Below are 12,382 nucleotides of genomic sequence, written 5' to 3'. Positions count from 1 at the left end.
AAGCTGCTGCAAACAGCAAATGAACACAATTGTGGTGATATGCCTGTGGACTATTATCGTAGTTGGATGGTGTGAGACCTCCAACCAGCAGGTGGCGGTACAGACACACTGTGCGGTCTCCAGACCAAGGACATGTGACCTGGGACCCGGATATAAGGAGAGGCACACCGCAGCATCTTCAGAAGAAGAAGGAGAGGGTAATAAGACGTGCATGTCTTATTACACTTACCAGGTGTAAGTTGCAGAGGAGTAGCAAGACTCCATGATAACATGCTCTGTATCAGATTGTCATGCTGCTACAAGACACAGTAAAAGGATCCTGGTTTGGACAAATTGAAGTGTTTGGTGAGTTACTTCATAAAGTACAAGGGACCAAACACAATATTAGTGATGATGATTGAGGGATAAATATTAGCCAGGACACTTGTGAAGAGCTTCCTTGCTCTTCCTAGAAAAAGTGCCATGGGATCTTTTACCTCGACAGCTGAGAAGGCAGATGAAGCTTCAGTTTCATCTGTCATCCGAAAAATGGCATCACCAAAGGGAACCTAAGTATCACACTGAATTGTCAGTCTACATTTTGTGTTCTGAGTCTAAGGTTTGGACCTACATCATTCAGTCTCATGCGTAAACCATGGGCTGACTAAACAAGAAATGGAACAACGTCCATGCCTGATGTCAGTTTAGAGCTCAAATGTGTTCGATTGACAGTGTGCATAAGAAATTAATCGTTTTCCTCACATCGATGAAGTTTTAACAAATATTAAAGAGCGCTTCAGGGAACCTTTTCAAATTGTAAGTGCTTCCCCTCCCCATAATAATTTTAATGGGTGCACATTTACTTAACAGCTTCTGAACATGACAATTACCTAATTATTTCACTTCATACTTGCATATTCCTAGAATTTCCCCACTTGGATATCCGTCAACTACAAAATTCAATTACCATTTTCCTTTTTTTATCTGCAAGGCTTTCATTCATATCAATGAGAAATTGCTTTTATTAGGCCATAGGCTACTTGCCCCTTTGATTGGGAGAGTTGACTAGTGGTGATTTAACCTGAGGGTCGCCACACCTCACGCGAGAGGGCAAGATTGAGAAGGCGGGGCCTTCATGAATAATCTCAGCCTGGACAGGAATTGAACCCATGCTGCATCATGAACCAGCTGCTCAGACAACTGAACAAAACTAGCTTGAACAGAGCCAGCTGTCTGGATTGTTTAATTTCATTTACCTTCACGCTTGAATGGATGCTGAGTACCCTGCTGTGTAACTGACTGCAATGCTTATAAAAATCTTTGTGTTTTATGGGTCAATCCACTTGGAAACAATTGGTTAACAAATGATGGCCTCACATGTACCAATTTCTGGATCTGAACATGAAACTAGTCAGGAAAATCCCAATTAGGGCAATTTCATTTAGTGTTGTGTTTTTGTTGGGCATTTGGACTTTCTGGCCCCTGTTTTAGTTACTGAAACTTTGCAGTAACTTAACTAAAATTTTAGTCAGTTCAAATGATTCCTTCTTAGTTGGTGCTAGCTGAATCATTAACCAGGACTTCAAATTATTTCTGTCTTTTAGTGAAACCTGAAATTACATACGTAGAAAACAAGACTGCAGTGGAGCTTGAAGAACAGATTACGTTGACCTGTGAGGCGAAGGGTGACCCAACCCCAACCATCATTTGGATGAAAGGAACCCACATGTACAAAGATGGAGAACAGGTAGAAAAAATAAATGGCATCCAGCCTGATCCAAATGTGAATGAAATTGCACCTTCTTCACCCAAATGGAGAAGAGCACAAATTTAATCTTCTGTATGTCATTAATCATGTCCAGTCACCCACAAAAAATTAACTTCAGTCAATAGTTTTAAGTCCACCGTCTCTTGCTTGCCTCCGATATTGTGGTTAAGTTCACTTTGTTGCCAGCCTGTCCCAAGGGAGATTTACAGGAACTGAACTGTAGCTTGCAGTCACTTGGAATCACTAGTTTCCTCAAATTTGGCACACATTTGACAGCTTACCACCACCACCACCTTCTCCAGGGTAATTGGTGATGGGCAGCAAATGCTGGCCCAGCCAGTGAAGCCCATATCGCATAAAAATGAATTTTTAAAAAAAAATTCTGATTCTGCCCTCATCCTGTAAAGAGCCACATCCGTTAGTCCCCAGGCCAATTGTAACACTCGAATTGCTTCACCAGCAGAGATTCCCTGGCCTTGTACGGACTAGTGCATGAACATGGCACCCTCTGGACTGTGTGACTTGATACCTAACCATATGGAGCATTTGTTACTTAAATCTTCAGGGGAGCTATGTACACTGTACACGTTTGCTGGTAGGTTGGCCAAAATATTAGCTACATTAACAAGTTGTCCAGTTAGAGGGAAAGAATAATCCACAAATTTGCTGGGGAAAAAAATCACTTCTCACAGCACACTATCTTTAAAAAGCAGCGAGATTATTTTGTTTCTGCAATTAAAATCTCGGTGCGGTGTTGCATGCAGTCGGGGCTGAGATTGAATAATGACATACAATCATTATTGGTGGTCATCAGCAGAATTGCCTTTCATTCAAATCAATCAAATCCCTTTCATTCGGTCCACGGTTTCTCTCCTTTGTAGATCATAGAGTTCTCGTGATCCATTGTCTTGAGAGTAGGTACTATGCATGATGCAAGATCACGCCCTGACAACATGCTCTGCTGTTGCAACTTGCATCGCTTTCTACCACAAATGCTTATAATGAACATCCCCTTGTGATTTATACTGGAAAAGGGGCATCTTCACTTGATTACAAACTTCAGTGAAAGCCGGAGCACTGTAATCAGTTCATATACTAGTGTTCCATGAGAAAGTTTGGACGGGGTGTTAATTATAAGAAGGGGTTGTTGCATGCATAAGTCACCCTCACCCATCCTCTCCAGGTTTGCTTATTTGTGTGTGAAACCTTCTTCCCATTGAATTACTAATTATTATTTTCTGGATTGTGGCTCCCTCTCATCAGACTAAATGATGAAGAACTGGGACGAAGTATGTATCCTGACACGTTATCCTGTTGGACAGCTCAGCATGCTATGTTTCAGGCCTTGCAGATGAACATTGTATTTATTCATGTTTGGTAAAGATTTCCTTTGTGCTCTGGTTATCGCGAAATCACGGGGTGGATTCTCTGCTGCCCGCCCCGGTAGCGGAGTTCCTGATCCGGTGGAGAATTGAGTGTCAGGCTAAAAACGGGATTGGTGCCCACTACACACCCCACGCCGCCGGGGGGGGGGGGGGGGGGGGGGGGGGGTGGAAATGTGTAATTTTCACCCATTTGCATCTGATTAACAGGCTGGAAACTCTATTCCCTAGGTCCCCCGTGATACTCCAGGCCTCTGAGCCGGGATTCAGACAGGCATGGATTGGTGCAGCTATCTTCACACGCAGCCCTGATGCAATGAATGCCAGGGTGGGTCAAGGGAGTCAGTGGGTAATGGAGGCGCCCACAAAGTCACAACACAAATCCTGTCTCCACCCATCTGATTCCCGCTGACCACGCCGTCAGAGACCCCGTCGTCAGAGGCCCCGCCGTCAGAGACTCCTCTCCCATCAGAGAACCCCCCCCCCAACAGGCATCCCCTCCATCAGAGCCCCCACTTCAACCCCATCAGGGGCCCCAGCCCCTGCCGGAAAGGTGCAGAGCAGTCCAGGCAGTGAGTTGAAAATCACTGCATTTTCACTTACCCTTTCCTAACATCTGCTGCCTCAGACGTTCCCCCCACTTCAATATCAGCTACATGATTTGATTGCAGCAGGAATCATTTAGCAGCTTTGGATGTGGTGAAGTGCTGTAAATCATAGCAAGAGTGTTTTCCAAACATTGTGGTTAGTATTGAAGCAGGATCACGGAGATGCATTCAAGTGTGAAGGGAAAGATCATTAAATAATCCACCAAGTAGCTGTCTCTGGAGTAATAAAACTATCAATCACTGGCTAATGCGATGAATGTATTGCTGTGTGAAACTGAATGGTAGATTTTCATTTCAAAGGCTGCCAGGGGATTTCTAGCTCTTTGAAGTGTACGGGGCTTTCGCGGAAACTTCCAACACTTGTAACAGCTGCTGCTTTAAAACCTTTTGTCTGAGGCAGCAGATGTTAGAAAGGTTAAGTGGAAATGCTGTGTTTTTTCAGCCTACAGCCGGATTGCTATTCAGCTCTCAGGCAAGGGTCTCTGTTGCAGCGGGGTGGGGGTTGGTGGGGGGGATCAAGTCACCCTTGTGCGCATATTGTGGGGGTTGACCCATAATTTCCATGGGGTTTTGGGGGCATGCCTCTACTTGTCAGCAGGAGGAAGGCAGGATTTGCGTTGGGGGGGGGGGGGGTGGCAGGGGCATACTCTGGACCAGCGAAGGAGTTTCACAACCTCCCGTCCATGCATAAATTTGAATGGAAAAGAGGGGAAATCATCCTTGGGCGCTGCACCTGGCGCCAGCAGAGACCAAGAATCGATTCTACTCTGGCGGGAGCACTTGGTCTCCAGAATGGAGAATCCAGCCCCGTATATTCACCACCATCTTTTGAAGGCCAAATAGAATGGGCAAAAACCCTTGCCTGCAATGTTCACATCCCATGAATGAATATTAAAAAATTACAAAGTTTGATTTTGCTGCACCTAGCATGCCTAGAGCAAATATTTGTCTCTAATTGTATTTTAATTGTAATTTTGAATTTCATCAGCTAAACATGCTCATTATCTTTGCTTCTTCATACAATCTGGTAGCCAAAAGCAGGAGGATAAATCAAACCTGAGTCACAAACATCCATAGCTCCCCAAGACTTTGTGACCATTCACAATACATCACTGAGTGAATAAAAACATTGGTTCTCATCCATTGTTTCTAAACAAATACATTAATATCCTTAATTTCAAGCATTGTATGAGCCCTTGCTGAAATCAACAAAGCTCCTCTCCTCACTATTTTATTATTTGGAAGTGAGGAATTTCAGTCACTTGTGAATTATTCATATGTTGTTATCCCACCATGGAACTTTGAAGCCATGTTGGAGGGAGACGAGGGCTCCATTTCATTAAAACAGTTTCATTCTTTCAATCTAATTAATCTCGTGAACAAAGATAAACACCATAGTGATTTAATAAAGAATCTTCACATTAGTTACATGTTTGCTATTACTGCATTTGGATTTCATTAATTTTAAGTTTTAATTAACAGGGATAATGAAAATGGGAAAAACAATTGACCATGGGATGCCTGAGAAACATAATTATACAAATATTCACGTGCTTGATATAAAGTTAATAAAACTAGTGTAATGCACCATCACTCTGGAGAGTCATATTTTCTCATATGTCCACCAGTAAAAGTGGCGTGTATTTTACATAATTATTGTAAAGTAGAATTTAAAAACTGCAACATGTTGGAAAATGTTCTACTTTGGCATACATGGGCACACTCTCAAATGTTAACAGCTTCTATTTTGGAAACAAGGTCAGCTGCAAGTAATTTTCCTGGAACAATTACAGCTGTACTGGAAAATGCTGAGCTGACAATAGACTGTATTGGAAATTAGCATTAAAAGCCAGAAACTTGGATATTTACCTGTGATCATAGGCGCATGGTTTTATTTGTGAATCTAATGTTAGGGCTCAATGCAAAGCCACCTCAATCCATTTGATGTGAAGTTCGGTATTGGATGGATTGGGCCAGTGGGATTTATATATAGTATCAAATTTGTGGTTACCTAAAATCCCTTACTTTAGTACATTAGGATCTTCACTTTTGTGATATTTAACTGCCATTGCTGTCATTCTTAGGCACTTAATTAATCTTTCCCAATCCATAATTCTTGCTATTCTTGAGTTTAAAAGTTTGAGCTCATTGTTATTTATTCACTACATTTGAGACTGTTCAGAAACTCTTATTTTGGGAAGTTGCTTGACAGTTTTTGGTGTAATTCTGAGGAGCCACCTGTGATGCTACAATATGCTGACAATTTTAAACATGTCAGAATTCCTTTTAATTGCAAATACTAATGAATTTTCTGAAGAGAAATGAGAAATAGAACAATATACAGTAATGCCTGTAATATTGAAATAAGAGCATTTTAGTCCACTGTCTCACTTCTTTCAAAATGAAACAATGAGACTTAGAAAATCTACAGTCATGCTCCTTTATCCTATATGTTAGACTCACTGATGATAAAGTCCCATACCAGCATTGACCGGGTTCAGCTTTTGTCAGCATCTTTTTCTTAGACCTTTTGTAATCTTCCAGCCAGCTTGGCTGACGATTGCATTTCAATTGTTAGCTGAAGCTGGTGCAGACAAGTCCAATATCAGAAAATAGCCACAGATTTTCAAGTTTGCTTTTTAACAAGTAAGAAGAGGGAAGTTGTCAAAATGATGTGTTGCTCTGGACCAATTGTACTGCAAACTGGGTGTCATTCTTCCTTCACACTGTCAGTAAAAATCATTTCTTGCCCTTATCAGCATCTGAGCTTCATCTCCAAAGACCGAGGAAGACTTTTTAAAAATGAGTTATATTGTCCTAGCCACGCACACTCACTCCACTTCCTTTGCATGCCACCATGCTGTCTGTTCTGTACGTTGCTTGCCTTCTAATATGCTAAAATTAAACCACATTTAATTTTAGTCAATGACCGACATTGCTGAGGTAAATGAGGAAAGCAGAACTTGTCTTTTATCATCTGCCTTTTGTTGCTTGGTCTTGCTGCTTATCATGTGTTTTGTAATCAACTGATCATGTGTAATTTTTGTTACCATCCTTTATGCTTGCATCTGATTGAATCCAAAGATGGAAATAGGTTCTACAATATTGTGATAATGAAATAAGGGTGTGAAAAGAATACTGTCCGGTGGAATTCTTCATTAGAGAGACTAAGTGCTGATGCCAGGACTGAATTCCAAGTGTTCTACGGCCCGGAAAGCGGCGCCGATCCCAGAGCAATTCAGGACACATTAATGGGCTAGCATCGGCGCCACGTGGAACTAGTACAATTGCAATGCATGCCGGTGTGGAATACGATGGGGTTGGGATCGGCACTGGAGAGCCTGACCAACAGGAGCTGCATATGAACAATCCAGCCCCCACACACCCTCATCGCAGCCAAGGAGATGGCACTGGTTGCGATGGAGCATGCCCATCCTGTTGATGAGTTGGCTGGGGCCAGGCGATACCTAGGGGGGGGTGACCTGCGGAGGCATATGACCCCTGATGCTAAGTTCACAGTGGGCAGTCAGCGACATGTGCAGTCGCATGGCTGCCTTGCTGGCTGCGGCAATGGGGGTCCGTGCCTGGTCACCCTGACCCCACGACCCACCTCCTGGCCGCCCCCGCTACTCCCCCCAGCCCTGACAGATGTCCCTCCCGCCAGTGGCACAACTGTCAGCACGTTATAGTGATGTTGGATATTTTTCGTACCCCTTCTCCCTCAGAAACCACGGTGCCCAGTTCCCAATTTTCAATGCCACAAGTGAACCTCGCCATCGGTAATTTTGCCTGGCAGAGGCGGAGCATCGCAGGAGGCCAGAGAATGCCGGTTGGGACCTGTTAATGATATGCCAATGATCTGTACTGTACAATTTGCATGCCCATGCTGACGTGCAGATTGGTACACATTAATGCTGCTGCGTAGGTACAAGAGCATGCCATTCCATTGAGTGCCTGGTGCCAGCCTCAATTTTCAGCCGGCACGCAATTTGCCGCCCAATCGGGTTTCATGATTACAGTGTTGCTGCACAGAGAATACCGCTTGTCATGTGTGTCAAACTTACCACATAATCATTGATTATTACTGTACATTTTCCTTTCATGTTTGTGGTATGAGCATCAATCCTTATATGGCTAGAAAGAATATAAAGGAATTCTTAATTGTCCTTCCCTTTTAATCTCCACTCAGTTCATACACAAATTATTTAAATCTTGGTGTGAAAAAAAATTTGTAACTTTCTATTTGTCCTCGTATTATATTTTCTCATTGAATACTGTACAAACTAGTTGATTCTCATTTTAGAAAATAGTGATTTCTTCGTGGGAGTTTCAGTTCACCATTTGGTGTATATTTTAGAGTCAAAATCTCAAAGATAGAAACCCGATTGAAAAGGGGCACCATTAAATATAGAGTGTGCTAAAAGATAGAGTGCTGCTTGTGGAAATGTCATGAATTTCCTTGTAAGGAATGCATTGACGATATTGTTACAAATAGTGAACAGAGGAAATCTTTTTGGTAACAGGTGAAAGTTTGGATAGGAGGTTTTGATGGAATCCAAAAATATTTTCTTTGGTTATTTATTTTTACAGTGCAGAAGGAGGCCATTTGGCCCATCGAATCTGCACCGGCTCTTGGAAAGAGCACCCTACCAAAGCCCACGTCTCCACCTTATCCCCATAACCCAGTAACCACACCCAACACTAACGGCAATTTTGGACACTAAGGACAATTTAACATGGCCAATCCACCTAACCTGCACATCTTTGGATTGTGGGAGGAAACCGGAGTACCCGGAGGAATCCCATGCACACACGGGGAGGACGTGCAGACTCCGCACAGACAGTGACCCAAGCCGGGAATCGAACCTGGGACCCTGGAGCTGTGAAGCAATTGTGCTATCCACTATGCTACCATGCTGCCCCAAATTTATTTTTATAAAAAATCTTTTCTAAGTAAGGGGCAATTTAGCGTGGCCAATCCACCTACTCTGCACATCTTTGGGTTGTGGAGGTGAGACCCACGCAGGTACGGGGAGAATGTGAAAACTCCACACGGACAGTGACGCGGGGCCAGGATCAAACCCAGCCCCTCGGTGCCGTGAGGCAGCAGTGCTAACCACTGCACCAACGTGCAGCCCTTTGGTCATTTATGAGTCAACTGATGACTTCATTTGGGGGAGCGAGCAATACCAAAGAACTGAAATATGGAAATTATGTTCTAAAGTATTATTACATAAAAACGTAACTTGTTCATATCAAATTCTTTTCCCTGCTAATTTATCAGAGGAACAGCAACTAAAATCTTAATTGAAATAGAAAGAAGGGGGTGATCCTGCACAGTGTAATTTCCTGGTTAAAATCTGAAAGATGAAGGCAGGTTTGATCATTTTAAAAATTGCTAACAACTAAAGCCACACTTTCCAACACAACCTAAAATGTAGGAATGTTTAATTACATTTATCTTTCTGGCCACTACATCGGAACTATCTCAGAATTGGGTGTGTTACATCTGTCAGCATCTATCTGGTAACCTGTGGAGGTAGAGAAGAATCTAGTTGAGAATAATTGCTGCAGCGCTGTTATGCCCTACAATGTGAAGTTACCATTAATTGCTTCTCTCCTTTCATAAAATGTTAATTTGTGGAATTTTATTCTGCTCACTGCCCCCATTTTCAAATGGTTTATTGTTCTTCTGGGTATTTTACAGAAATCAAGAGTGAAGCACGAATTTAATCAGACCTTTGCTGCATGAGTAGTAAAAGAATAAAACATAAGAAATAGTAAAGAACAAAAAATTTTCAAAAGTAACTTGAGGGAAGATTTCATATTTTTCCCACCAGGCGGAAAGTAATGGCCACGATTCGGCTGACCACTGTGCACCTAGCTCAATTTCCCTTTCCGTTGCCTTACCTACTGGTGAAATTGCAAACTACTTCATGATTACAAATTTTGTTGTCAAACAGCATCGAGTGGTCCAATTTTAGATGAGAATCTTGGATGAATTTTTACAGTGGTTTGCACTGTTGCCTTCTTGTGCCAGGGTGCCCGGTTTGATTCCCGTCTTGGGTCACTATCTGTCCGGAGTCTGCACGTTCCCCCCGTGTCTGCGTGGGTTTCCTCCGGGTGCTTCGGTTTCCTCCCACAAGTCCCGAAAGACATCCTGTTAGGTGAATTGGACATTCTGAATTCTCCCTCAGTGTACCCGAACAGGCGCCGGAGTGTGGCGACAAGGGGATTTTCACAGTAACTTCATTGCAGTGTTAATGTAAGCCTACTTGTGACAATAATAAACAATATAGCTTAATATTATTATTATTACTATTGTATATTATAACCAAACACTTTATAATCCTGAATCTTCCCAGCTTAAAAACACGAATACAACACGTGGTAAATGTCACTGTTTAAATCCGGGCCTGAACTGCACAGACCAGAAAAATGGCTGTGGTTTAAATTCTGGCTGAGTTTCATGTCTGCTGCTGCCTTCAGCATCGCTCACCCTATTGCTAAGATTTGGTCTGAGGCATCCTTCAGAAAGCCAGATTTCAAGCCCCAAACTTAAGGACTTAAATTTAATTTGATTTGTCATCCTACAATCTTATTACTTAAAAATGAAATTAGTTGTAGAATCTAGACGTAGACACAAAACCAGTTACTGGTGCAAATACATCGTCTCTGAAATGGATGGAGAATTAGAAGAAATACTTATTCAGCAGAAGAGAATAATAGCTGAAGAAATATTCTTTCAAGGTTCTTGTGAACCAAGTATTTCTCTATGCTAGGTTGATGCAACATTTCAGTACTTTGATGTTTGATGTTCATCTGTAAACTGATTTACTTTCGAGGAGGTAAAGACTAAACGTTATAGAGCCCTTGGGATGCTCATGCTGCAAGAATCCAACATTGTTGTGCTCCGGTTTCCTCCCACAGTCCAAAGATGTGCGGGTTAGATGAATTGGCCAATGATAAATTGCCCTTAATGTCCAAATTGCCCTTGGTGTTGGGTGGAGGTGTTGAGTTTGGGTAGGGTGCTCTTTCCAAGAGCTGGTGCAGACTCAAAGGGCCGAATGGCCTCCTTCTGCACTGTAAATTCAATGATAATCTATGGTTAATCTAGGACAAAGGTTCGGCACAACATCGTGGGCCGAAGGGCCTGTTCTGTGCTGTATTTTCTATGTTCTATGAACCTCAGTTATTTACAGTCTATATCGATATCTGACTTGAGAGGGAACTGAGTATAATATATCCAGGTTTGTTGGCAATACAAAGTCCGGTGGCAAAATAAGCTGTGAAGGACAAAAAGAAGCTGCCAACATACTTAGACCAATTCAGTGATTGGGAAAGTAGTTGGCAGATGGTGCAAGATGTTAGCAATTTTGAAATTTTTCACTCTGGTAGGAAGAATGGAATAGCAAAATATTTGAGGCTAAACTGTTGGGATTTGCATTGATTGAGATATCGTAGTGCACAAATCACAGAACGTCAACCAACAGGTAGAGCAAGTAATTAGGTAGTCAAGTGGCATGCTAGCCTTTGTTGCAAAGGGGTTGAAGTATAAAAGTAAGTATATCGTTCTGCTATTCTATAGAGCTTTGGTGATATTGAACCTGGAGGACTGTGTATGTTTGGCCTCCATACCTAAGGAAGAATATAAGCAAATTACTGCAGATGCTAGAATCTGAAACGAAAGAGAAAATGCTGGAAAATCTCAGCAGCTCTGGCAGCATCTGTAGGGAGACAAAAGAGCTAACGTTTCGAGTCTGATGACTCTTTGTCAGCTTTGACAAAGCTTTGACACAGAGTCATTGGACTCGAAACGTGAGCTCTTTTCTCTCCCTACAGATGCTGCCAGACCTGCTAAGATTTTCCAGCATTTTCTCTTTCGTTAACGAAGAATATACTTGCCTTAAAGGGGTGCAGTAAAGGATCACTAGACTGCACAATCCTCTCACCTAAGAATCATTGAGGAGAGATTAATAGAATAGTCCTACAGCTTCTTGTGTTTCAAAGAATGAGAGGTGGTTTCATTAAAATGCTTTACAGAGTGGGTACATTGTGTCCTCTCGCTGGAGATTCTAGAACCGGGGGTCATAGTCTCACAATTACAGTCAACTGTGGATGCTTAATTGTTAATTATATTCAATATTGATAGATTTTTTTAATGCTTGATAGATCAAAGGACATGGAGATGAGGCAGGAAAGTGGAGTTGATGTATAAGTTCAGCCATCATCTTATGAAATGTCAAAGCAGGTTCGAGGGGCCATGTGACCTGCTCCTGCTGCTATTTTTATGTTCTTCTGACCATATATTAACCAGCATAACAATAAATTAAACAATTTCCAAACCATATGAAGTTTTCTTTTAGTTTGCAGTAGTTCTGTACTTCCTAAACGGTATCATCACTAATTAACTTCAGCTCAAATGGAAGTAACAGTTTTGCTAACTGGTAAATGATGCAGCTTAAAAAATTAAAATATCAAAAAGTGAGTTGATAATACTCCTTACAGTGCCTAAACTTATCATTCTTGCACTATTCCTGAACAGAAATGCCAGGATCAACATAAGCAATGCCTTGTGGGCAAATTGGGATTTGCTGTGCAGGAATTCAACAGCTTGATGAACAATGGGTGGGAAGTTCCCACCC

The 12,382-nt window shown here is 42.1% G+C and overlaps 1 protein-coding gene across 14 annotated transcripts in view; it reads left to right on the top strand.

The window, feature by feature from the left end:
* LOC140398222 (neural cell adhesion molecule 1-like) overlaps window positions 1-12,382 on the top strand; it is a 625,403-nt gene that overhangs the window by 416,197 nt on the left and 196,824 nt on the right. For all 14 annotated transcript variants that reach the window (XM_072486624.1, XM_072486625.1, XM_072486626.1 and 11 more), the window contains one exon: window positions 1,584-1,726. In XM_072486624.1, the coding sequence (XP_072342725.1) occupies window positions 1,584-1,726 (143 nt within the window). The remainder of the gene's footprint in view (window positions 1-1,583; window positions 1,727-12,382) is intronic.

The sequence above is a fragment of the Scyliorhinus torazame genome, chromosome 21 (genome assembly GCF_047496885.1).
Source record: "Scyliorhinus torazame isolate Kashiwa2021f chromosome 21, sScyTor2.1, whole genome shotgun sequence".
Taxonomy (NCBI): domain Eukaryota; kingdom Metazoa; phylum Chordata; class Chondrichthyes; order Carcharhiniformes; family Scyliorhinidae; genus Scyliorhinus; species Scyliorhinus torazame.
This window is presented reverse-complemented; position numbering and strand designations above follow the sequence as displayed.